Raw genomic sequence first — 27,891 nt, 5'->3', positions numbered from 1 at the left:
TTGTTGAAAAACAAGAAAAATGTCAAACCTGCTACCCTTGGACTTTCCAGTCTGTAATACTTTCTGAAGTTGGGTCAATAAACATATTTGGGGGAGGGGGGGGGGGAGATGCATTTACAACTTCTTAAAAGGGACCCGACTAGTAGGACATGTTTAATTGATTAACCTCATAATCAACAATGAAGTTGTTGCAGAAAACCTGTATTGGAGATGTAGCAATGGAACAAATGATTGTGAAGTTTGCTAATGATAAACAGGAGGGAAATGACAAAGAAATACATATAACATATTTCATCATTATCAACTTCACTTGTGTGGGTCAAAGTTGTTATTCACAGTTTCACTTGTGTGCGTCAAAGTTGTTATTCACAGTTTCACTTGTGTGCGTCAAAGTTGTTATTCACAGTTTCACTTGTGTGCGTCAAAGTTGTCATTCACAGTTTCACTTGTGTGAGTCAAAGTTGTTATTCACAGTTTCATGGGAGCCTCAGAACTGCAAAAGATAAGAAACATGGGATGAGCGGGTGGGTGAAATTAGGGAGTTAAGATGAAGTTCACGACTGAAGGTCATTCTCACGTATTTTGCTTTGCTTGTTTTAATAAAAGAACTTTCTTGTGTCGAAGAGCTCAGAGATTGTTTTGGAGAGGAGAAGCATTTCCTCTCTGGTCACTCTCTCCTCTTGGCGCCAGAGTAGTTGCTGAAAACTATACTACTTGTTGTGGTTCTTGTGTCTTATAATATTGGGAAGATTTTCCTGACAGCCTTATAAGATTAACTTGATTAAAAAGGTGGTATGATTATTTCTGTCCGAAACACAGCAGGACACAGCAGGACACACCATGGCAAACAAACCTTTTATTTCTGTCAGAAACAGCAGGACACACAATGGCAAACAAGCCTTTTATTTCTGTCAGAAACGGCAGGACACACTATACTGTAGCAAACAAACCTTTTATTTCTACAAGGACAGACAGGACAATCAGACGCTGACTTTACAATCACAGCTGATTACATTCAGAGTGTCTCCGTATTACAAGTTCTAAATATTTTGTGCAAAATGTTGTAGATACAGAGAGTAACACATGACGTTTACACAATGTATTACTGTAACTCTATTGATGAGTGTTGTGTGAAAGTGAATTACAACCTTCAGGTAAACGTTCAAACTTTTATGATTATGTTTCAGTATCTTACTGGCCATTTTTATTTACTGAATTTTGACCTTCACTACACTACTTATCCTTTATTTTCCTCAGTGCATTTGTGAGGAGTCTGAGCCCAGTTCCCAAAGCTGAACCACTAATGCCTCCTACTGCAGCAGGGGCCATGCAGCTCATACCAGACCAATACCCAACTGAGAATACTCACAACAGCTTCACTGATGATCCATTTTGTAGCCAAAACCCAGGGTAGAGTGAGTGAGTGAATGTAGTCTGGACTCTATGCAGGAGGGTCATTGTCTCAGAGACATTGTAGAAGGTCACAGTCCCTGCCTTGTGATCTACATACACTCCTATTCTGGAGCTGGCCACTAGAGGGAGTTTAGTTTCTTTATTATTGTGCCAGAAAGAGCAGCTGGAACTGTGAAGGACCAGACTCCAGGACTGATCATTACCTCCAAACACACACTCAACACTCCCTCCTTTCCTGCTGATGCTTTTATATGAGACTGCTATATAAACCTCCCCACTCCACTCCACCTCCCAGTAGCAGCGTTCAGACACACCCTCTCTACTCAGCACCTGAAAACACCCATCAAATCTCTCTGGATGATCAGAATATGACTGGACCTCTTTTCTCCCCTCCACCCTCCTGTTCCCCTCAGACAGATGGAGTTTTCTATTAGCTGTGTTTGAATCCAGTGTGCACTGACAGGAGTCTGATGGAAAAAAAGACAACACAAAGGACAGAATGCTTCAATGTTGAGTGTGTGTGTGTGTGTGTGTGTGTGTGTGTGTGTGTGTGTGTATGTGTGTACTGATTGTCGAACTTTATACATATTCACCCAGGGATTAATGCATATTAAGGTAGTTTACATACGTATGTGTGGGATTTGTGAGCTCTAATTTATCGGTGTGTGTATGAAGAAGACCTCTACTGTTCTCCTGGCTACACAACCCCCAGCATACTGAAGGGCCAGACACACACACTCCTGCAGCCACCTTTGGCTACACTATGCACTGCTGTACACTCCAAACACCATTAGAGAGATATAGAACACAACTGTTCTCAAACTTGACAGTTAATCGATAATGAGCACTTAAGTCATCAAAAATTGACATTTAATCGATAATATGTCAACTTTTGACAACTTTTTGACAGGTCACCTGACCACTTAATGCATCAAAAATGACAGGTAATCAATGAAATAGATGAATAATAAATGAGTTATTGACTAATAAATGAGCGTCTGAGTAATTAAGGTCAACTTTTGACAACTTTTTGACGGGTCACCTGTTGAAAAAATAAAAAAATGAGAGTGGATCAATAGGGGGGATGAATAATAAATGAGTCTATGAAAAATAAATGAGGCGTTGAATAATTAATGTCTTTGGGGAAAAGTGTGTAACGGTTTTTTTTCAAAAGGGTGTGAATGAGGTCATGCGGCTCAACTTTCCTTTGGAGTGATGTCCCGGGAAGGGGTTAAGCTGGAGAAAAGGGGGATGAGGTCATTGGTATTGATTTTCTGCGAGGGGAGTGGTGCTGCTGCTGTTGTAACGCTGCTGAATGGTTACAGAGGGTGTGACGGCTAGGATGTAACGGTTCCTTTTAGAGCTTCTGAAAGTCTGAAAAAAGAGATAAAAAGGAGAGGAGAGGAGGATAGGAGAGAAGGGAGAAAGACAGAGAAAAAAGGGAACATGTCAGCATCGAAAGCATCGGAGGAGAGGAGAGAAGAGGAAAGAGAAGAAGGAGAAGAAGAAGAGGATAAAGAAAACCAAGATCCAAGGTGTTCGCCTCAACCGAGTGAGAGGATGCGTGAGCGAGAAGAAGAACTGGCCAATGCTCCAAAGAGGAAAAGGAGATGGTGTCCGTTCAGGACTATGATGAGCGAGGCCGATACTCTGATCGGGGAAGAAAACTGCGGTAATGTGTATCTGCAGTTTAACTTTTCGTTCCTTCTGGGTCAAATGAAGCTTTCTGTTTGTAATTGTGAGCTCCCTCCTCCTGATAAGAAGATAATGCTGAGAGAAAAAGACTGGTTGCTGTGTAAGAAGATGATCAACAACGCCGTCAGGTGTAAAATGGAAAAATCAGAAAACTTTTCTGCGGTGTGGAAAAGCGAATCTTCGGCCGAAGAGAATGTGTATTTTCGGGTGTTTTGTGCTCTGAAAACAGAAAACTCTTATCTGATCTTTTCCCGTCAAAAAGGAGAAGAAGAAGAGGGTGAAAAAGATGAGGAGATTACACTGCCGCTCGAACTCTGGAACCTCTTTCTGTTAAGACAGGGGCTTCGTATAGACCACCTGTTCCAGCGCAGTAAAATGTACCGTTCCGTCATTAAAGTGACTCGCTGCATCTTCCCTTCAGAGGGGACTGGGGAAAGAGAGGGAGGAGGAGGAGGAGGAGGAGGAGGAGGAGGAGGAGGAGGAGGAGGAGGAGGAGCGTTTGTTAATGAGCCCGTGGGAGGAGTTTCACAAATACAATAAATACTAGGAGGTAAGTGACTTTTGTATCCGTTTTCAATATGAGTGCCACAGGACCGGATGTGTTTGTCTTGTACATGGATTCTGATGCTTCTCTTAACACCTTTTCTGTTTCTCATCTCACCATGCGACCCAAAAAAGAAGTGCTAGAAGAACAAGCTGAGAAAGCGAAGGAGAAGGAGAAGGAGAAGGAGACACCTGTCTGGAAAGATGGGGATTTTCCGGTGCTGGAAATTATCAAATCATCGCTGTTTCGCATTTTGGAGAGATCTGTTGCAAAAGTGGCGGAAGATCTGTGTCAGGGGTGCAACGAGAATTATCCGAGTCAGACGCATCATACCTGTGTGTTTCGTCCCCCTGAAAACTTTTACAGTGACAATTTCGAACGTATCATGAAAGAACTCTGGAAGCCTACACTGTTGCCGACCCTCATGCAAGTACTGGAGAAACACGAAATGAAAGTGGAAGAGATCAGAGTGAAAGGTATCGTGGATGCATTTCTGTACGAGCTAAGAGAAGTGAACTACATTCAAGCGTACATCAACGAATGCACGACCGCTCTGGAACAACTAGGTCATTACAAGAATGATCTGGTGGAAGACATCATTTTTCAAGAGAATTTCGGAAAGCGCGAAACGGATGAGACGGATGAGACGGATAAGGAGAACAGTCAAGTGATGGACTAAAAAAAAAAAAAAGGAGAAAAGGAAGAAAAAAAATGGGTAACATTTTCTCTCCTCGTACAACAAGTGTTGTCTCATCTATGCAAAGACTTTCTTCTTTATTGAAGAGTATCGTGGCTCAAGAAATAAAGAACGACTGTTTTTCATCGGAGAACTTGGAGGAAGGGGAGGGGGTGTTATTGATGAAATATATGATGAGGCGGGTGAGGGAGTGTAAAGGAATAGAGGAATGGGATAAAAGTTGGGAATATTTGAAATTGAAAAAAGGCCTAGAATTGGAACGAGCTTTAGAAAATGTAATGGAGCAAGTGGGAGAATTAACCACGGGTCGAATCATTTGCATGTATACTTTATTTGTAGACACTGTGATTTTTCAAACGAAACAAGGGGAATATGTCAACGTAGATAGTCTGTTGAATAGCATGCAAGATTACATCGCTATGAAATGTCCCCCCGATGTGATTCGTGAATTGTATTCTCATTTCTTCCTGTTGTAAAACTGTTGTATTTGTGTATTTAAAAAAAAAAAAAAAAAAGTGTATTCTGTGACATGTGTATTTAAAAAAAAGTATATTCTATGGCATGTATTTAAATCTGTGACATTTCTGTGACATTTAATCCTTTAAATACTAAAGTGTATCCATTGTGATGTATTTAAAACAAAAACGTGTATTCCACGCTGTGTTAAGTAAAAGTGTAACTTGTATTGTATTGTTAATCGCATGCGCCATCAGTCAATAAAAGACACGTACAAAGAGAGGTGTTGTTTCAATTCATGATGGCAAAGAGGAGGAAAGGGGATAAGCCTCCGCAATGGGGGAGGATTTTCAAAGAAGTGTATTACGACCCATCGTCCCCAGGGGGGTTGGGTGGGAAAGACAGATTCATGAAAGCCGTGAAAGAAAAAATGGACAAAAGACGTCAAAAAGTAGATAAGGGAAAGATGGAAGAGTGGTTAATGGAGCAAGACGCCTACGCGCTACACAGACCCGTCCGTCTTCACTTTGTCAGAAATAGAGTGTTTGCGCCACGCGCGTTATACCAGTTTCAAGCAGACTTGTGCGACATGCAGGCGCTTCAGAAGGAAAATGAGGGGGCTAAATATATTTTGACGGTGATTGACGTGTTTTCTAAAAAGGCTTATGCCAGAGTATTGAAAAGTAAAACGGGAAAGGAAGTGAGCGAAGCTTTCGAATCCATTCTACAAGAATCCTCAGTGCCTGAGCGCCTCCAGACGGATGACGGGAAGGAGTTTTTTAATAAACATTTTAAACGACTGAATGAAAAACATAACATCAAACACTTTTCCACGTCCTCCGATGTAAAAGCTTCGGTAATAGAACGATTTAACAGGACCTTAAAAACGCGCATGTGGAGGTACTTTACGGCTCAAAACACTAGAAAATATGTGGACGTTTTGCCCGATTTACTCTTTGGCTATAATCATTCCGTTCATTCCAGTATAGGCATGAAGCCTTCGGATGTGAGGAGCGACAACACTCTGCAAGTATTTCACAATTTATACGGGGGAAAAAAAAAAAAAAAAAAAAGGTTGAATCCATTAACGTTTAAATTTCAAAAGGGGGATACGGTGCGTTTGTCTAAAATACGAGGCGTCTTTGACAAAGGTTTTGAACAGGGTTACACGGATGAAATATTTACGATCGCACAAGTGCTTCCGCGTCGACCCCCCATGTACAAGCTAGAAGATTTGGAAGGAGAAGAGGTTAAAGGCAGCTTCTACGAGCCTGAACTTCAATTAGCCAAGTTGTCTCCGAACAGGTCATTTTACGTGGACAAAATCGTCCGGAGGAGCGTCAAGAAGGGGAAATCTTATCTCTTTGTCAAATGGAGGAACTGGCCCGAGAAATTTAATTCTTGGATATTAGCCAAAGATCTTAAAGATGCCAAGGCCGTTCTCCCCAATATAAAAAAAAAAAAAACAAATAACTAAATAGATGACAAAAAAAAAAAATTAAACATGGAGGAAAATGATTTTTACGTGACCCTGCCTTCCAACAACAGCATGGAGACTTATCCTAATAACACCACGTCTAATTTCGTGACTCAGTTAGCTCAAGTGATAGAATTAAACGGATCCTGGGAGGTGGGCGCGTCTGAAATAATCTACCCGCACACGTTCGAAACGGTGCCTGCCGGAGAAAACACCATGAAGGTTATTTACATACCTACGGTGAACACGGGTGTGGAAAAAGTGAAGGAGAGAAGGATTTCTATTAGACCGGGGTTCTACAGCGACATGCACAAACTGGTCGGGGAAATCAACGCGGCCATGGACCGGGAGAAATTAAATATCAAACTGTCCTACTCGCCCGTGAGAAACAGAGTAAAATTTACCGCTCACGACAGAGGCACCATTATGGTGGGGAGTTCGGAGCCCCCTCTGTACAATATCTATATCCAAGTGAAACCTACCATGCAATACATTTTGGGAACGGGTAGCGAGGATATCCCCACGCTGGGCGGAGAGGGAATGTTCCCCTGCGACATTAAAGCCGGGCGGTATAATTTTTTTATCTACAGCGATATCGTCGGTTATCAGAGAGTGGGGGACAGTTACGTGCAATTGCTAGGCACTTTGGAGATAAAAGGCAATCCCAACGATGTCATTACGCTCCGATATGGCAGACCGCACTACGTCCCAGTCACCCAATCTCATATCGAAAGCATCCGAATGGAAATAAAAACGGATCAGGATAAATTTGTCAACTTTACCTACGGCAAGGTCATTATAAAATTACACTTCAGACAGATCAACCCCACTCTGTCTGCTCTGAGGTAAAAAAAAAAAAACTCTTCTTATCCGACCCATCCACCTAGCGCCTGCAACATGAAATATGCCAACGAGTTTCATCAAGACCCCAATCGTTATATTCATTATTATCTTTCTCAATCCAACGCCATCAAATCTCAGGCTGGAGGTTTGGGGGCTTTTCAGGGCACTCCCGTGGTTTACGGGCAGCACGGGAGAGGGATAGGATCCGTCTTTTCTAAACTTTTTCGTTTTTTCATCCCTTTGGCCAAAAGAGGATTTGACATTGCTAAACCCCATTTGAAAGAAGCGGCTAAAAATATCGCCTCCGAAGCGGGTTCGGCGCTCATCAGAAAGATGACCTCCTCCTCCTCCTCCTCCCCCCAACAGGGTAGCGGATTAATAGCCATTTCTAACCGTTTCAAACCGCCTGGACGTAGAGCAAAAAGGAGAGTGAGCAAAAAAAGGAGTTCAGTCAAAAGACGGTCGGGGAAGGGGCGCATCTCTGTCAAGAGAAGAAAAAAATCTAGAGATATTTTCTAATTAGATTCTACTTAAACCAAGATGGCCCTGCTTCATCACAGATCATCGGAATGCACCAAATCAGAATTAGATTTGTTTGCTCCGCCTTTCACTCAGCTGTCGGTGGAAGACACGACCTACGTGGAAGTGTCCCCCATAGCAGCACTCACCGAAAACGGTCCCGTGGAATTCTTCATTCCTGGGGACGGTGAACGTTACCTGGATTTGTCGAGCGTGCATCTTTACCTGCGTCTGAAAATCACTAAAGGAGACGGTTCTGATCTTGCTGACAATGACGCCGTTTCTGTGATTAATTACCCAATACAGACATTATTTAGCCAATGCGACGTCAGAGTAGGGGAAAGACTCATTTCACAAAGCAGCAATACTCATCCCTACCGCTCTATCCTCGAGTGCCTACTGAATTATTCAAAAGCCACGTTGGAAACGCAGTTCAGCGCGGGTCTCTTCAGTAAAGACACCGCGGGGCACATGGACGTGACGCGCATGGGGGGTACCAATTTAGGCTTCAACGAGAGAGGCGCCGTGAGTGCCGAGTCCCGAGAATTTGAACTTGTGGGAGCCTTGCACTCTGATTTGTTTTTTAGCGACAGGCTGCTGTTGAACGGGGTGGACGTCAAGATTAAACTCACCAGAGCTAAAGATCAGTTTTGTTTGATGGCGCCGACCAACTCTGATTTTAAACTGAATCTGTTGGCGGCCTCTCTATTTGTTAAAAAGGTGGGTGTGTCTCCGGCCGTGAAGATCGGACACGCCGCGGCGTTGCAAACAAGCAACGCTCTGTACCCCCTGTCCAGAGTAACGATAAAGACTTTCTCTATCCCCGCGGGCAGTCGGGTTTGCACTCAGGAGAATTTATTTTTAGGTCATCTTCCTAGCTATGTGGTGTTGGGTATGGTAGATCACCAGGCTTTTACGGGCGCTTATCATCTGAACCCCTTTAATTTTCAACACGCCAACTGCGAGTACTTGACACTTTCTCAAGACGGTAGACAGATTCCCGCCAAACCCTTTCAACCACAATTTGGGCAAGACATTTGCGCCCGCGAGTTTTATAACCTCTATCTGGCCAGCGGCAGGCATATGAAAGATCAGAGTCTCATCTTTACAAAAAATGATTTTCCCCACGGCTACTGTCTGTTTTTATTCAATTTAACTAACGACGAGGAGAATTCTGGGGTGTTGAGCCCCATGAACAACGGCTGTCTAAGATTAGACATGAGGTTTAATCAAGCCTTGCCTCAGACAATGACACTGGTCGTCTACGCGGCTTTCGATTCCATTTTGGAAATTAACTCTCGCAGACAAGTGCTGACCGATTTTTACTAGCACTAGGTCTGCTATAGTAATTCATAAAATGAATAATTTGGAATTGGAAAAAATTCTATCGCCCCTGCTGGGGAAACAGTTTGCCGGTGTGTGGCCGTGTGATCTCATCCCCTCCCACCGGAAGAGCCAAACCCCATGCGGGTATGTGGTGAACACCCACCCTCACACTCAGAGCGGAGAACATTGGCTGGCTATATTTTTGGAAAATGATAAACGGGTTGATTTTTTTGACTCTTTTGGGAATTCGCCTCTATTCCCACACTATCCACGGGACATTTGGAGATTTTTACAAAAGAAAGGCAAAGACATCACTTACAGCCAACTGCAGGTGCAAGACGAATCATCCGAGCTTTGCGGACAACACTGTGTATTTTTCCTGTGTCAAAGAGCCCGAGGCTTAAACATGCAAAAAGTCATGGAACTGTATACTTTGAATCCTCGGGAAAATGATGTCATGGTAGAAAAGTTTGTTAAAAAATACCAGAGGTGTCTAAAACATTCATCTTTTTCCCCTCGTTCTTATCAACATGCGTGTTCCCTGCAAATGTTCAAAGAATGCCACAACTGTTGACAAAGCTTGTACTTTCAATAAAAAACATCTTTATTAAACACGAGCATTTGTACTTGTCATTTATTACATCGACTTTTACATCATAATCAGCATGCACATGGGTAGGATGACGGGGTGGGAAAAAGAGCAGAGACGTGAGAGTCAGGTCACCAGCCAGTTTTGTTTCTCGAAGGCGGGGGTGGGAAAAGAAAAGGAATCGTCTACATCGAAAGAGGACGAGTCCCACGGTGGGGGTTCATCTCTTATATCCTCTACCAGGCTTTCTCTTCTTTTTTTCTTTTTTTCTCGAGGAGGGAAAATAGGAGAACCCATAGGGGAAGGGGGAACGTTTTGAGTTCTAGACACGGCGAACGGTGTAGAAGTGTAAAATTCTCGCATGACTTGTACTTTATGTCGAGCGTCGTTATTAATCACGGAAGTCAGAGGGACGTGGCGGTCCGCGACTTCCTTCAAGAAACTCCGCCACCCCGGAGGTCTGTTGTGAACGGCAATTCTCTGCGGAGCCAAGAGGTTTTTCATCAAATCCACTATGTGCGAACCTCTTACAGGCACGCCCTGGGAGATAAATTGCCCGTGTTCGTCATAGAGAGGATGAGCTCTTTCATGCGTTAGTTTTTTGAGAATGTGACGGGCTTTTTTAATCTGATTAGCGGGTAAATGATCCATCACCTCCTGTATGACTTTATCGCTGACCCCCCTCTCCTCGGAGGCTACCTCCGGAACCGCAGCAGCAACAGCATCAGTAGCAGCAGAAGCAGCAGTAGCTTGCTCCTCCTCTTGGGGGAGCGATAGTCTAATTTCTTGACTTTCCTGAGAACCTTGTTTGATCAAATTGAGATATCTTTGCAGCGTTTGAGTGTACAATTTAATTTTATCGTGAGCATTTAGATCCGTACGTTGTAACACGCTTCTCATCTTTTGATCCAAGGTCTCTTCTGCCTTTTGTCTAATGTGACTTTGTTCATTTGCATTACCGTACCTCAGCCTGTTCATCTGGTCGTTGGAAACCAGAAATATTTTTTCTCCTTCTTTCATCGTCTGGCGGTAAAAAGACTGATTAGCATAGGAATTGCAGCGCTGAGTAGAGGCACGAGGAATCCTCCCCTCTGCAATATTTTTTTTTTCTTGCTCAAAGCTGTTTTTTTATCGGCTAAAATTTTTATGTTTTTCTTGCCTTTTTTAAGTTTCTTAAACTGATTTGAAGTGAGAGGAATATTGCCTTTTAAGGCGTTTAAGCAAATTTCACAAATGGCCTGCACAGAATCGGCTGAACAGCTCTTCAGGATCCCCGTTCTCCTCCCAGAGTCTGCGTGCATTAAGCGTTTAAAAAAACCCAAATTCCTTTTTATCCTCTCCGACATGGCTGTGTTTTTCTTTTCTTTTTTTTCTCTCTATCTATCTTTTAGGCACGTAAACGGCAGCCGTCTGAGTAGGAAGTAATCCTGTGCGCAGTCGAAAAAATTCTGGACACTCCGCTTTAAAATCCAATATTAAATAGCCTCTAGGCAGAGACGTGGCATCTTCAAAGCTTTCTAGGAAATACTCTTGCTTTCTAGGAAACGCCTGGCCCGCCAAAATACGTATCTGTTGTCTATCTCTCGGGTTTTTAAAGAGAATCATGTAATTCGTATTCAGACTGATGGTACGACTGTTCTTGCCCTGATGAAATAGATTCTGAGTCAAGTAAAATACAGAAATCTGTCTGTGATGAGTCAGCTCTGTGAACAATTTCAATACCTCGGGGTGCTGAGCGCCGTATGAAAGTACATCGTCTAATATCAGAAGATGATGCACGCCCGCAGGAAAAAGACTTTCGTCGCTGAGAGATTCGGGTAAACCTGCCATAAAGGTCACCTTTAGCTTTCTTTGCAACTCGTCGTACATGGGTTGATAGGAAGAATACACCCATACTATATTATCCGGATGTCTGTTAAAAACAGCCTCGCTATTTTCTAAGGCTTGTTTAACAAAGAAACTTTTTCCACAGAAAGACGGCCCTACGACGATGCAACTAAACGGTAGCTGAAAACGGTGGTCGTAGTCAAGGGTTTCAGGATACATGATTAATATTATTTTTAAAATCAGTATCCAAAAGGCAAACTTGTTCCGTCCCTCATCAGTCTTCGTTTATCATACACGACCCCAAACTGTTTCTGCACTGGCGTGGTGGTCAAAGTGAAGCCTCTCTTATTTTTTTTTATTCTCCTGTGAGATGTTATTATGGGAGCGGCGGATGGGGGGTCGTGAAGGAAGCGATCGACCAATCCTTGCATGGATTCAAAATTGACTCTCTCGCAGTTTAAAAAAGTCTGACTAATACCTTTGACTTTCAAAACGACTTTACCGACAGAGGTGTGATACGCGTAACTTTTCGGACCTGTAGAAATCCAATGTTTAATAAATTCAGAGGGATCCAATTCGCTGGTCATCCCGCCCAAAAAAGGACACAGCGGGATTTCTTCATCCCCGGGGCGAGATATGTAAATCACAGAATCCGTGTCGTGATACAACACTCGTTCCTGTAACATGTGTAGCTTTTCATACAACTCTAACCTCCCGTAGGCGGAAACAAAAGCGGATACGATTGCGTTGGTTTTAGGTGTTGGGTTTAGAAAAGAATTAATGTATTTCCACTGAACCAAGGCTACGTCTTTATTCAAAAAAGAGAATTCCAGCAAATCGTATTTTCTAGAAAATAAAAAGTCAAAAAACTCTTCGGCTTTAGTCACCAATTTTGTTTGCGTGTAAGTGAGTTTTTGAGCTAGTTTTCCGTACAATACATTGAGACAGGTCTTGGACACTTGTCTCTTGGCAGGATTGTGGCATATTTTTTTTTCATCTAATTTGACACCGTGATACCGTTCAAATTCTGACATGTATTTTTCCCGTTGTTGTTGATTCATCTCTGATGGGAAACCAGAAGCCTCTTGTTTCCCTTTCAGAAAGGACAGAATGTATCCTTTGAAAAGATCTGGACTTTTCTCGGGGAAATGCCACACTTGATAAATTTTGATCACTTTATAGCCCAGTTCTATGGCTTTACTGAATTCTGGAGTGACCCAAACCCCCGTTAACGCCCTCTCTTCCTGCGTGTGGTCACAGTTTGTCGTCTGGTTGTTTATCTCGCTGCAAGTTCTGCAGAGTGTAAATACTAATTTTCCACTCTTTGTTTTGGAGGGTAACAGAGGAAAATAGAGTCCTCTAGGAGGATATACTTTGGCCTGTATAAGCCCGAAATATTCTTTCGGGTCTTCAAAGTCGCGATGTATGACGACGGGGTGGGATTTTATAAAGTCGTGTTTGACTTGTACGGAGGGATACAAGCTTACGAAATCCACATAGTGAATTTTTTCTCCCTCTGCCACGTTGTAACGGAGAGAAATGGCGGATGTACGACCTCCAAACAGCGCATCTCTGTAACAGAAAGAGGGAGGAATCTCATAATTTGACATGAAACGTTTCACGTCCTCTTGTGTTTTTTTCATCTCTTCCCACTCATGTTCCCATATAATTTCCACAGGAAAACCGAATTGAGATTGTAATTTTTCAATTTTGTCCATGGTCTTGTCATACATTTCACCAAAAGTCTGACCCGTCAAAACGCAAACGTCAGAATGGTTTACGCAGTGACTACACCCGTGGTACCAACAGCCCATAAATTCAAAAACGAGTCCCTGTTCATCACAGTACCCGTCCACGTAAAAAGAACCGATTTTACGCTCTCCGCCGTTAAGAGCATGCTGAATGAAAATGTTTCTAGAGTGTGAGAGATACTCCATCCACTGAATGGAGATTTGGGAGAAACATTTAAATTGGTTCTGGTATTTCAAAGGGGTGGGGATGGCCAGCGTGTGGGGCTTCAAGTAATTTGTACGAAATATTTTAAAACAGAGCTGCGGAAGAGAAATGCAACTAAAAGGGTCAATGTTTGTCTGAGCTATGATCTCACTCCTGAATCTCAAGCAGCCTTCTTTCAAAATGTTGACGTCATTGCGACAGTAGGCTCTCATCTCGCGAGCAAAATCAAACGTTTGATCTTTGACACTCTGATACCAGTCTAAAAATTTACTTCTGTCTTTACAATTCATTTCATTGTACCCGTAATGTTCAGGAGCAGGATAAGGACCGATATAATTTAGCGTCGAGAGAGAAGAGAAAAAATGAGGGAAATAACCTTTAGCCAGCGTCTCGTTCTCGCTGTAGCCTAAAGCCCGAGGCATCTCAGAGAGACGCATTGGCAAAAAAGACAACGAATCGATATATCTCTGTTTAAAACTCGAGTCGTACATGTATAAAATCTTACAGCCTTGCAGAATGATTTCTGGTACAATTCCTTTCTCCGTTAGGAATTGCAAAAGGAGATAATGATCGTAACTTTTTCCATTATGGGCCATAAACGTATAGTTTGTATATTTGACTCTTCTGAAACGTGCAAAAAACTTCTCCACGCATTCTTCCCCCTGAGCGCTAAATGATTCGTTACGGCTGGTCACGGCACTAACGTATATGGGGATGTGCGTACCTGTATCTTGCCTCGTTTCAAAATCATAAAAGATATATTTATCACATAGCTCTTGCGGGGGAGGTAACGGCTGGATAAAACATAAGTGTGCTTTGATCTCATCGTCACTCATCTGTCTTTTACCCACGTCATCATCACCCGAGTCAACGGTAAACTCTTCGCCGCAGACGTGACACTTTTTATTCTGACATACATGTCGCTTGCGCTTCACGAGACCTACGTAATAATGCAACCCGCACAACGGGCATTTTTTCTTCTGGTCGCAAAGGCTAGCATATTGCTTGGCTTCAGGGTGCCATTTCGGCTCCAGGTGTCGCTCGTAACACAATTGAGATCTACAAGTCTTGTGACATTGATGACAGAATTTAAGAATTTCGGTCTGACAACCGCTTTGTCCGCAGACGGAACAATTCATGAAACACGAATGAGTTTCTTTCCTGTCGCATGAGGCTAGACAAAACTCGCAAAAAAATCCACAACCTACAAACCCTCTTACATTTTTTATACCGTAATAATGACCCTGATGTAAAAACAGAAATATGCTTTTCTTGGTCATGTTATCGTGGGTTTGAAAATGACACATTTTCCCCTCCGAGAGAAACAATATAACGATTCTCAGTTGGAGATATTGTTCAAATAAGTGAATGTCATCTAAACTCACCGACCTCTGCTCGCTCAGTCCCACCCCCGTATGAAGTCGCTTGCCCTCCGCAGAGGCCTGAGAGTCGCTTATGTTAGGGTTGAGCAGGAGAGCAACGCCGATGCTGAAACAGAGATTCTCGCTATTGGAAACGATGAAAAGATGCCTGGCCTTATTCTCTATAATATCTGTTAGAAACAAGGAGACCGCTTTTCTCCTCCTCGCTCCGCTCCCACGCGGAGGGTGCACGGTATTGATTACAATCTCCAAATCATCCCCCGAGATAAATGAAGTCCCAGATTGGACGAGATGATCAAGAATCGCGTACACCTCTGCGAGATCATTTTCCCCGTCGCGTAATATTACCGAGAGAGGCTGTGACAGTCTCTCGCTCTGGAAAGAAATTTGCACGAGGCTTCCCTCTCTGACGTGAGACGATATTTCTTCCATCATCTCCTCTATGCTCGATAACACCCCGGTGTAAAATTCATAGTAATCTGGAACGTGGTTTTCTAAGACGGGAAAATTGAAACTCCGTCTCATTTCCACGTTATTAAATTTTTCTCTATGACGAATTGAAATATTATCACGCCCAGCACCAGCCTGCTGAGCGCTGGTCCCCACACTGCTCCCTTCCAGAGAACTAGAGAAAGACAAGTCGGGGTCATTGACAGAGTTTTCACAATCTTCATCATGTTCAGAATGTTGAGAATTTTCAGAATGTTCAGAGATACAGTCTTCATCATCATCATCATCGCTATCAGAAATAATACACCCGTCAGATGGGCCGTGCTCATTCACATCATCCGATAGCGCAGGATTCACAGGGATACACTCATTATAGTTCACATTGGGATTGACAACGATACAATCATCGACACGATCAGGATTTAAATCCTTCAATTGTTCAATTAAATCATCATATTCTTGCAACATGTTTCTTTCTATAGGACATGCATGAGGGGGTGACCGCACAGACTCATTCTCATTAACACAGCTAGAGGAACATGCAGGGTCGGATGACAAATAATCAATAGCCGAGGCTTGAGGATTTAAAGCTTTCACTTGTTCCATTAAATCAAGGAACTCTGGAGGGATATTATCGTCCCCCATCTTTTCTAGACTAGGCTACAACAAACAATAAATAATCATACAATGACAAGAATAATTACAATTATTCTCAGAAACCGTGAGAATTCAAATAAAATTGCCAAAGCGAAAAAAGGGCCGCCTGAAGAATCTCATTCAAATGCTGTTGGGAATCATAGTGCAGTACATTTGACATGTGAGTGAAATGAGATGAAATCACATTGAGCGCATTGTCGTTAGCAATTCTCTGGCTCAATTCATTCCAGAAATGCGTAAGCAACACCTGTATTTCTCTCATCAACAAGTCTCTTTGTTGGTGTAGTATCACCCTAATTATCTCCTCGGCGTGAAGAAAAGCAGAGCTGTACTCGTGAGGATAGGCAGGAAGGGATGGCTGACCTTGCGTTGTGATGATTGGCTGTGCGCACGACAGAAAGGGGGGGAAAGAGGTAGTAGCATGAGCCGGTGATGGTGGAGGTGCTGATGGAACGACAGAGAAATCAGTCGGACTTATTCTGAGTTCTGGCAGGGGAAGTTCTGGACTCAATAGCGTCGGAGAGTGAGGAACTGTAGGCTCGTAAGTGCTATCTTCACCGGAGGAATATCCGATCCGTTCGTGGCAATATAATAGATCTGAAACAATAAAAACAACAAAAAACCAACGGGGTTAACATACAGACTATACCCCAGCGCACACATTGAATCTAAACCAAATGAAATGAATTTACCGTCAACGTATGGCGTATCGTCCATTAATTCACCACTGTCATCAGGATCAATGAAGACTAGACGGTCAAAGGGAAACACACAGTCATATCACACACACACACACATAGGCAAAAAAACTGAATAAAAAAAAACATGATCATCGTTTAGGCCTACCTCCAGCGTCACTCACTTCATCCTCATTTTCTATAGAGAAAAGAACGTAAAAAACATCCGTCTAAGGTATCCTCATTTTTAAAAAAACAAACAAAAAAACAAAAAAACATTTGAAAAACACTTACCCTCGTCCAAAAATAAGGGCGTTTCTGGTCTTTCATCACATCTGAAATCAAAACCGTATATTTTTTTAATACTCCAAGTAGTTTTCAAACATAAATTCAAGAAAACATTCATCATCATCTTACCTGTTCTGACAAGGCATCTTTCAGAGTTGCTTTTTTTTGCTTGCAGTGTCTTTCTGACTCCTTGCCACAACGTAGACGTGTCCTTCCAAGAGCGTTGCAAATACTATGACCCATCTTTGAGGAAAGCTTATATACTTCTTTACTAGCTGTCTATCACATATCAGTTGACTTTTTTTCCTCATCAATACCTTCGAAGGTGAGAAAAAGCATACATCTTTCATAGCTCATAAGTGCTTCATATTGAACTTTAGGGTTACGTCATTTTTTTTGCTCTTGAATGGTGGTGGATGGGACAGAGATGCCTGTGCACAAATACACAGGTCCTAATACCCCTCTCTTCTTCCCAATCATGTCGAATGATGGCTTTTAGGTGAAATCTATTGGGAATCAAAGCCACTCTTTAGTTCACAAAACATCCCTGATGTATGAAGTCAGACTTGGGAAGGAGGGTAACCTGAGACCTAGTCAATAATGTTCAACCTCGACCCTGTTCAACCTCCAACCTTTTCTCACACACGCAACCCAGCACATAGGCCGCATCCTTCTCTGTACATCAGTACATACATACATCAGTTGTAACACTTGTATCACCTTCATTTTACAATTGAAATCACTCACACACTCACACACACCCTCCATACACTCACACAGCCACACACGATCCCGCAGATTCATAGGCCCGAGCCTTCTCTCACACACAACCCAGGCGCATCTACAGGCCCCAGATCCTTTTTCTCTCTCACACACACACACACACACACACACATACACATACTCACACACACACACATATAGCTTTTTTCTTTCTCTCTCACTCACATATACACATATAAATCACACATACCCACTATAACCATCATCATAGGCCCGACCCCACTCTCTCCATTCAATTCATTCTCTCTCTCTCTCTCTCTCTCTCTCTCTCTCTCTCTCTCTCTCTCTCTCTCTCTCACCTCCCCCCACACACATACCCACATACACATACACACACACACTCAGACACTCTCACACACCCACATACACACACACACACACACATATACCTTTTTTCTTTCTCTCTCACTCACATATACACATATAAATCACACATACCCACTATAACCATCATCATAGGCCCGACCCCACTCTCTCCATTCAATTCATTCTCTCTCTCTCTCTCTCTCACCTCCCCCCCACACACACACCCACATACACACACACACACACTCAGACACTCTCACACACCCACATACACACACACACATACTCACACACACAGACACACACAGACACTCTCACACACACAGATACACACTCACACATAGACACAGACACACACAGACACACACAGACACTCACACACACACACACACACACTCCCGTATAGGTCCTCCTCCCCTGCTCTTCCTCTCTGTCATACGAGCAGACCGTTACTCTGAGGAAGCACATCATGATGAAACGCCACATGGGAGGGAAACCATTTTTTGCTTATCATTTGTCTGAAAATGAATTTGAAGATGGAAGGTGTTGGGAACGCGTTCCCCTTTCCAGGCAACGGGACTTTTTGTGGAGGTTTTCACTCTCTATGAAACACATTCAATTGGGAGTGATGTATAGAAGATACCCCTTTCATAAAGAACAAACCATACTCTTGTCTCACTCAGAGTTTCTGAAATTTATGATGGCTTGTCAGTCTGTGAATGAAAGCATTTATTTCCCCTTTAGTGGGTTTTCTTCTCTCATTGAAATATTGATTTCTCCCATCTTGCTTCAACCTTCCACAACGAGCCTGTACGTGGAGGGCGACGGAGGCCTAGGGTCTGAGGCCGAATGTCTGAGAATTCGACTCTGTCAGGATTCAAGAGATGTGGATCTTTTACACTTTAAAAGACTGAACGATCAGGGGAAACACTCTCTCGCACCCGTCACGTTTTCTTTCTTCCTCAACGATCTACCCACCTATTTTCAAACCTTGAAGAAAATATGGCAACGCGTGGAAAGTCTTTTATTTCTTCCATCCTCTTCCTCCTCCTCTCTACCTCCACCCGCCGTTCCCAGTGACACCCAAGATGTGGAGATGGAGAGTCTCTCGGATCAGTTTTCTAATTTATCTTGCGAAAGCATGGATTGTACCCCCTCTGAACCATAATACGATTTGTTTATATGCTTACCATAATCACAATAAAAAAACAACATTCAACCTACCTCCTCTCCTCTCCTTTTTATCTCTTTTTTCAGACTTTCAGAAGCTCTAAAAGGAACCGTTACATCCTAGCCGTCACACCCTCTGTAACCATTCAGCAGCGTTACAACAGCAGCAGCACCACTCCCCTCGCAGAAAATCAATACCATGACCTCATCCTCCTTTTCTCCAGTTTAACCCCTTCCCGGGACATCACTCCAAAGGAAAGTTGAGCCGCATGACCTCATTCACACCCTTTTGAAAAAAAACCGTTACACACTTTTCCCCAAAGACATTAATTATTCAACGCCTCATTTATTTTTCATAGACTCATTTATTATTCATCCCCCCTATTGATCCACTCTCATTTTTTTATTTTTTCAACAGGTGACCCGTCAAAAAGTTGTCAAAAGTTGACCTTAATTACTCAGACGCTCATTTATTAGTCAATAACTCATTTATTATTCATCTATTTCATTGATTACCTGTCATTTTTGATGCATTAAGTGGTCAGGTGACCTGTCAAAAAGTTGTCAAAAGTTGACATATTATCGATTAAATGTCAATTTTTGATGACTTAAGTGCTCATTATCGATTAACTGTCAAGTTTGAGAACAGTTGTGTTCTATATCTCTCTACCATTCAGCTCATCTACATGCTGCTCCAGGAGCACAAAGAGGCGGGTGCACATTGTTTGGCTGTTCAGTTCATTTAAACAGCTTTGGCCAGAATCACAGACTGAAGCTTTAATGATGCATGCAACTGGACAGCAGTGACCCGTCCATCTTCACTGGAGGACATCCTTTCTGTGTGGACTCTGGCTCTGATCTGTGGTCTGATCTGCGGATCTGCGGTCAGCTAAACCCTGCAGCTTCAGAATGACTGGACTGGGCTAAATCTACAGGGGAATCAGGCCTGCATTTGATCTGCTGGCCAGTGCGAGTCTCCCATCTCTCATTTAAAAAGATTATTCTATCAACCCTCTAATGTCCACAGTCTGCAGCACAACCTCATCCCTCCATCTCACTCTCATGCATCATACTGGATCCACCACGGAGAATACCCTCTATATGGAAATACAACACCACAGAGAATACACTCTATGGAAATACAACACCACGGAGAATACACTCTATGGAAATACAACATCACGGAGAATACACTCTATGGAAATGCAACACATGTCACTTGAATTCCTTTCTGAGGGTGTTGTGTTTGCCCCTATAGATGTGTTGCATTCTTCTTTTCATGCTGACTTAATCGTGTATCTGTACGTCTGGTTGAACTAATGTATCCATCAAAATTAGGTCCTTTGGAATATCTGTCTGGTACTATAAAACAGTTAATTCTTCATCAGATTTGCACTGCTGTCAGATCTAATTCTTCAACATATTTTTTTCCCTGAAGTTGAGCAAACAGACCAGGCTTTACTGTAACAATCTTCCTGAATGATCTTGTGCCTTTGACTTGCTTCTAGAAGAATCATCAATGCTAAACTAGATGGTGTAGAGGGTGGTGGGTTGGGAGTGGGCACCAAAGCAAGTAATGCGTCTGATGAGGAGAGTTTAATTGAAGTAAATGAAGTGGGTGATTGATGTGAGAGAGGCACAGCCAATTTGTTCCACCTCCTGAGCCTCCCTTTACGTCACAAGACTTGTACATACTGTAGGCTGATCGTGGAATGTGCATTGGAGGGCAAAACAAAAGACACACACACCTGTTACTGCTCTGTCTGGAAAAGACTTTGGTTCCTCTGTCTAAGCCCTGAGAACTCCATATTGAAATGTTGAACTTCTTCATGAAACCTGACTTGTGATTTGGAATAATGTGCTGCATGAACTGACACTCACATTGTAGGAAATCCTCTCTGGTTGTGGGTTCAGCAGGCAACATAGCCTGGACTTTAGCCACTATTGTAACAGAAAGAATCATATTATAAACAACATATAAGTGGTGTGAACGCACACAAAAACATGCTGTGCCCAGTATAAACATATACTGTATGATGTCAGGAACATCAGGAGTGTGACCAACCTGCTGTAGATATCTTCATGACTTCCACTTTGCAGAAATCCTCCAGCTGCCCTTTTAGCGAGGAGACAGATTTCTTCACAGCCTCAAACGAAAGACTTTGGTTAACATAGATACTGGACACGTCTTTAGTCTCAAGTGTGCTGCTCACTGACCGAAAAGTCTAAATAGAGAAATAAAAGAAAAAGAGAGAAAGAAGATATACTGTAAGGGGCTACCCAGGAGACAAGTGGATCTGGCGGTTATTCATTTAACATCTCAGGATGTTACTGCTGCCATACTGTATATACACACAGCAGAGTTTCATCAGTTATCTGTCACACAAACAAACGCCACTTGCACACGTGTGAGATCATGGACAAGGACGGTGCTGTTTCTGGATGACTACAGGCTACAGGGCTGATGGGATATCTCAACTGCACGGAAATCATATTGAAATATTCTGTCTAAATAGAGAAATGCCAGAGTGAGAAAGACAAAGAAAGAGAGACAATATCATTACAGTGCACCAGACACTAGTCAGAAATCCGACATTAGGGATCGCTAATACACTAGATTAGCCTGGCACGCCCTCCCAGTGACGCAACGCCTTCAGGCTTTTGCTGCTGGTCTGGTCAACTGCTCATTGAGAAGGATTTCTGAGTTCCCGAAATCTGCAGAACTGCCCCCTTTGGTCGAGAACCAATCAACTTTGAGCAGCTCCAACGGCTCTGGGTAGAGGCGTGTTCAAGGCAGAGGAAAGAGTGTTGTTATTGGTTTAAACTCGGCAATCCGCTTTCTGACATCTACCAGTAGCAAATCGAGGCACTTAAAGGAGGCGGGTCAACCAGCGCTGGCAAGAAACCGTGTTAGCACAGGCTGTTGGTCAGACTAAAGTCTCGCAGAGCCTTTGAAAGTCGATGGTAATCAGGCTAACACTAGATCGCAGTAGATCATAGATCACAGTATTTGATGGTTATATTTTGCCGATAAGCCTACAATAGTAAATCACAGTATGAAAATTCAGTGACTTTTAGATCACATGAGAGTCAAAAAAACAAAACAATCTTTTTTTTTTGCAAAAACATTCTTTACAGATCTGAAGGTAGCCTACATACTGTATGGTCTGTTAAAGTGCTGTGTGAGGTAAATTAATGCCATCAGCACAACCTGTGCCCTCATAACCTATCAGCAGTTACCTTGAGGAAATGGATGTGATCCTCTATGTGTGAAAGCTGCTCCAGCTCAGCATCTCTCCTCTTCAGCTCAGCAATCTCCTGCTCCAGTTGCTCCAGATGTTCTTCAACCCGACTCACCTCAGCCTTCTCCTGACCTCTGATCAGCTCTGTCACCTCAGAGCGCCTTCTCTCAATGAAGCGGATCATCTCAGAGAAGACCCTCTCACTGCCATTCACTGCTATCTGTGCAGAACTCTGATACGTAACAAGACACATAAATACACGTGATCCATCTATCAGCCCTCAGTTAGTCCTTCCACAAAGCCTGTTACCAGCGAGATGAAAAGGGCTATAGTGGAAAGGTGTTAAAAATAAACTTTTCAAATGTTCTGTAATTAATGAATTACTTAATAAATAAATTATTTTGAATCGAGTTATAATGATATGGAAACATGGCATTAAAGGAAATCATTGCAAACTTTATAGGAGGCTACGATTTCATAAAAAATATATATTGTTTTTTTTTTTTTTTTTTTAAAGGCAGCTTATTTAACACGATGCCTGGAATGCATCATAGAATGTGTTACTTTGCAGTGTTCCGGATGGTGGGAGTACTGTACGTGAGACGAGTCAGGACGTATAGCCCTAGGTGATACGTGGGGGGGGGGGGGGGGGACCACTGGCTTTGAGGAACTGGAGCTAATATTGATTTAATGTTCATTTTCTCTTGACCAATATCTTGTTCTGACTGAAAAAGGTGCAGACTAGAATAAAGATGTTCCCATGCCATTTTTCATGACAAATTAAAAAACTAAATATATACACTGTATATATTTTTGATTATATGTTTCTACCACATTGTCTTACAATCTTTACCCATGTGGCAGTGGCATTTTCAGTCAGTACAAACATACTGATGAAGAGAAAAATCAACATCAAATCAATATTTTCATCATTTTGTTCCTAACTGTACAGCTGTCTTGGCTGTCTTCTCCGGTGGTCTGTAACCTACTCACCTTGAGCATCGCCACAGCCTTCCTCAGCTCCTGCAGCTCCTTCTCTCTCTGCAGTATCCTCTGCTGAAATCTGCTCTGGGTCTCTCCCAAGTGTGTCTATGTTGAACAAAATGCATCACATCCACACTGCAGTTATCATAGAATTAATTAGGCTGGTTAGATAACTCCTCAAATGCTAGTTATCTCCTCATGAGCTCATGAACACGTGGCTAAGGTGTTAGTCTATTGTTGCTGTTGTTGAGTCAATTACTAAGAAGACATTACAGGTTGTGACCATCTGGTTTAACGACTTTAATGGAGAGAAGTGACTTTGTGTCTTTGTTATTCACTCTCCAATTTGCTATTTATAGAAGATGAGTCTATAGATTCTAGTTACACCATATATCCATAATAACTCCTGTCTTTTACCTGTTTCTCCTTTCTCCCTGCAGACAGTGACACAGTGTCATGGCCTTTGTGTTCATCCACCAGACAGAATAAACAAACACAGCTATGGTCTGTATGACAGAATATCTCCAGAGGCTTCTCATGCTGGGTGCAGATCCTCTCCTGTAGCTGACCAGTGGCATCCACCATCTTGTGTTTTCGTCCAGGATTAAGTTCATTGTGAGCTTTATAGTGAGTTTCGCAGTAAGACAACAGACAGTCCAGACAGGACTTCACAGCTTTGAGTTTTCTCCCAGTGCAGACGTCACACTCCACATCTCCAGCTCCAGCACATACAACAGGAGCAGGAACAACAGGTTGAATTCTGCTCTTCCTGAACTGTTCCACAACCTCAGCAAAAACGTTATTTTTGTTTAAAACGGGTCTCGGAGTGAACGTCTGTCTGCACTGGGGACAGCTGTAGACTCCATTCTGATCGTCCAGATCCCAGTAGCGTTTAATGCAGCTCATGCAGTAATTATGTCCACAGTTAACAGTCACTGGATCCTTCAGTAGATCAAGACAAATCGGGCATGTAAAAAGGTCCTGGTTACTCGGAGTCGCTTCTGCCATCCTTCTTTTGCGATGTGTAGCCTATCCTATCCATTTGCAACTTCTCATGTAGGCTACCTACCCAAGTTTCGTTTCGCCTGAAATCGGTGCGAATGCGCAACGCAACGAAATAATTAAAGGTCTTTGGCGAATCCTTTCGAAGTTATGTTGCGATTTCAGACTAAACGAAACTAGAGCACTGCCTACATAAAAAGTTAAAGCATGTGTGATGGGCGTGTTCGTTGACACAGCCAGCGGATGGTGACAGCTCTTGAAGGATTTTGAGTTTGTTTTGAATAGATGTTTCCGAACACGTGTGACTAATATTGCGAATAGGCCTAGGCCCAGGCCTATAGGCTGTAGGCTAGTAAACATATTAGCCTACATTAAAAAACAGACCAGTCTTTCAAAATGTTTTTTTACGCGTTGCGAATGGAAGGCATCAGCTACGCACCTGGTGTAGCGCCCCTGTTAGAGTTAAGAGCTCCCAAACAGCACATACATCCCTCAAGCATGATTCAGTACAAGGACAGAGTGCCATGGGAGATGTGACAACATCTATTTGACTACTTATGTTTATTTGAGATTTTGGCTGGGTGATTGAGAACCTCTTAAACAGACCTTATCACTGTAAAAAGTAGGCTATGCAATCAAACAACATAAAATAATAATAATTAAAGGCTGATAAAAAAAAAATAAATCTGAACGCATTTTACAAAAAGGTTGACATTGCTGTTTTTACATAGTACCACAGCAGACCACTGGGTGGAGCCCAAGAGTCATTTCAGTGGTCATTTGGCCTAAAGCAGAGCGGTATGGCTCTGGCCTAAAGGACATGGGTATTTCACTGTATGACGCCATTCTCTTGTGAGGTGTTGCTTCAGCATTCTCTTTAGTGCTCACCTGTTTACCTGTTTACCTGTCACCTGTGTGTGTATGTGTGTGTGTGTGTGTGTGTGTGTGTGTGTGTGTGTGTGTGTGTGTGTGTGTGTGTGTGTGTGTGTGTATGTGTGTGTGTGTGTGTGTGTGTGTGTGTGTGTGTGTGTGTATGTGTGTGTGTGTGTGTGTGTGTGTGTGTGTGTGTGTGTGTGTGTGTGTGTGTGTGTGTGAGTGTGTTGGACTGAGAGAGCAGAAACTGCTGCTGGAGGCCTGTGTATGCATTGGACTGAGACGGATCGGACAGAAGAATGAATCCTGCTCCTTCAGAAACACGACAACCATGCTCACACACTGATGCACAACACACACTCACATAGTTTCTTTCCCCATCTCTCACTCACACTCACATTCACAGCCACAAACACAAACACAGTGTTTTTCACTGTCTGTCTCACACACATTCAACATGGACTGGAGTATGTTTGGTAGTGTTATGGATCTGTGTTCTGGAGTGTGTTTGGTAGTGTTCTGGGTCTGTGTTCTGGAGTGTGTTTGGTAGTGTTATGGATCTGTGTTCTGGAGTGTGTTTGGTAGTGTTATGGATCTGTGTTCTGGAGTGTGTTTGGTAGTGTTCTGGGCATGGGCGTAGGCAGAAATCATAAAATGGGTGGGCCTAGAAAAATTCAGGTGGGCCTGAACCCAAAATATGAATATTCAAATTTGACAAATTATTTTAGAAATGGATTCCAAGTTAAATGATGAACATATGCGTCATTAGGCTACATAACATCGCAAGCAACGTTACCACTTCTCACAGCACTGGCAAGGTGTTTTCAATAGCTGAGGGACAGTGGTTGTCATTATAGCCTATAACGATTATCGTTTATATGGGCCTATTCCGTGCTACCGCTTTTAACGCACAACTGAGAAGGCGATTGCTATTAATCAGCTATAAGATGCTGCAACCTATCCGAAACGTCTACCAAGCCTTCTCTGGGTCTGTACTAGGCTATATCTTAGGTAGGCTATTAGTTTACAAGCGCTTTTGCACACCTCTTTTGTGGGGACAGGTGCGTTGGAATAGGTTTTAACCAGTTAGCCTACTTAAAAGAGAGAAGAGAGAATCCCGCACACTGTCCATTACGCATGCATATTCACAGTATTCACGACGTTTCCGTCATAGACCTTCTTTATGACCGAAACGTCGTGAATACTGTGAATACAAGTTTGCATGCGTAATGGACAGTGTGCGGGATTCTCTCTTTTAAGTATATCTTGGGTATTGCCGTCAATATTCAAATAAAATATGTTTTCCTTTTTTATTTAATTCGCTTATGCACCCAGTTCCCAAACGTTTGCTGATACTGATTTAGACATAATGCAACTTTGGCTGTTTGTGGACATCGTGCCATTTACCTGTGAGATTATTATGTCAGTCAGCTGGGTCCGTGTATGCTTCGTTCATTTGATATTCGATTGAGAATCAAAAATCAAAAAATACAAAAATGACTTGTTATTTCATTATGTGTTTATGAATGTGATACGAAGAAGCAATTAACGCTTTGTTTATCAGACTTTCGATTTCGTGGTCAGATCAAAAGTAGAACATTTTAAAAAAATGACTTAGGGACTAAATTGATTTTGATATTTATGTTTTTCCGATTGCTGTGACCCCGGAAATTATTTATTGACTTCCAATTGCCAGCTGCTGCTTCTGTCAGACCAGTCCGAATATAACTTTACCATAGGCTATACACAATTTATCCTAAAGACTATGGTTAGCCAAGGCTATAGGCTATTTAAACGTCCCTTCAGCTGACAATCTAGGTTTTTCTAATATTGTTTGCTCTGCTTGTGAATGAAGTTGTGGTCCACTTTTTGCTAAAATAGCCCATAGCCTATATTTCACATGTCTTTCGTCCGAGTGGTTGTAGTGTAGTGATGGCACAGAAAACTCCTGCAGCTGTTGTGAGCAACGCGAGCATGCGCACAGAAACCAGTAGTTGGGGAAAAGCAGACATACAAACATAACACCGGGGCAATGCTACAGCGGACTTAAACTGCCACCTCGTGGCGATAAGTTGTAATACAATTCAATGTGCGTGAATTAAGTGGCCACTTCAGAACCGCACTCACTCGTTATCTTTTAATTCTTTATTGTAGCACCATGCCTAAAAAAACAAACGCGTTTCGGCGTCAAACCGTCAGTGTGTCAACCCACTGTAGCCTACTTCCATGCAATAACATGGCCTGATAGCCTAGGCTACTACAGACTAATCATTAGGCTACTTCTATAATCATGGAGCAACGATTTGGGCGAATGCAATGTTCAAGAAAACAGGCACGAGAAGGGAGATGATTTTCTGACGATTCAACGATGACACTGAGTTGCGCAAAGTTCTGGTTTGCCAGACAATATTTTCTGTCGCTAAAATTGCCAAAAGTCGCTAAAGCTAGCAACAAATAAGTCACTAAATTGGCAACACTGAGCACTGAAAGACCAAGGAAGTGACTTTGAATGGACTTCCTGGTCACAGCAATCGGAAAAAAATAAATATCAAAATCAGTTAGCCCTGAGTCCGTTTTTTAAATGTTCTACTTTTGATCTGACCATGAAATCAAAAGTCTGTAAAACACAACGTTATTTGCTTCTTCGTATCACATTTATAAACAAATAATGAAATAACAAGTGATTTTTTGATTTTTGGATTTTGGATTCTCAATTGAATATCAAATGAACGAAG

At 42.5% G+C, this 27,891-nt stretch overlaps 1 protein-coding gene and 1 long non-coding RNA gene across 2 annotated transcripts; both read right to left on the bottom strand.

The window, feature by feature from the left end:
- Nucleotides 1–933: 933 nt before the first annotated feature.
- LOC134088448 (tripartite motif-containing protein 16-like) lies at nt 934–24,349 on the bottom strand. The gene is made up of 6 exons (XM_062542413.1): nt 23,699–24,349; nt 23,291–23,386; nt 22,296–22,529; nt 21,121–21,280; nt 20,937–20,996; nt 934–1,880 (listed from the first exon to the last, which is right to left on the bottom strand). The coding sequence occupies exons 1-6, from the start codon at nt 24,287–24,289 to the stop codon at nt 1,366–1,368; spliced, it is 1,656 nt and encodes a 551-aa protein (XP_062398397.1). The 5' UTR covers nt 24,290–24,349; the 3' UTR covers nt 934–1,365.
- Nucleotides 16,535–17,067, bottom strand: LOC134088450 (uncharacterized). The gene is made up of 3 exons (XR_009939973.1): nt 16,803–17,067; nt 16,678–16,707; nt 16,535–16,580 (listed from the first exon to the last, which is right to left on the bottom strand). It is a non-coding gene; the product is annotated as an uncharacterized LOC134088450 (long non-coding RNA).
- Nucleotides 24,350–27,891: the final 3,542 nt, after the last annotated feature.

This window comes from Sardina pilchardus, chromosome 8, assembly GCF_963854185.1.
Source record: "Sardina pilchardus chromosome 8, fSarPil1.1, whole genome shotgun sequence".
Classification (NCBI taxonomy): Eukaryota; Metazoa; Chordata; class Actinopteri; order Clupeiformes; family Clupeidae; genus Sardina; species Sardina pilchardus.
The sequence above is the reverse complement of the archived record's forward strand: the minus strand, read 5'-3'. Positions and strand labels throughout refer to the sequence as shown.

Coding starts and splice junctions, on each gene's coding strand:
- LOC134088448 (XM_062542413.1), bottom strand. CDS start 24,289: ATGGCAGAAGCGACTCCGAGTAACCAGGACCTTTTTACATGCCCGATT. Junction 23,387..23,698: donor CAGGGAGAAAGGAGAAACAG/GTAAAAGACAGG, acceptor TGTTCAACATAG/ACACACTTGGGAGAGACCCA. Junction 1,881..20,936: donor CAGAGAGGATTTCCTACAAT/GTGAGTGTCAGT, acceptor TTTTTCCATCAG/ACTCCTGTCAGTGCACACTG.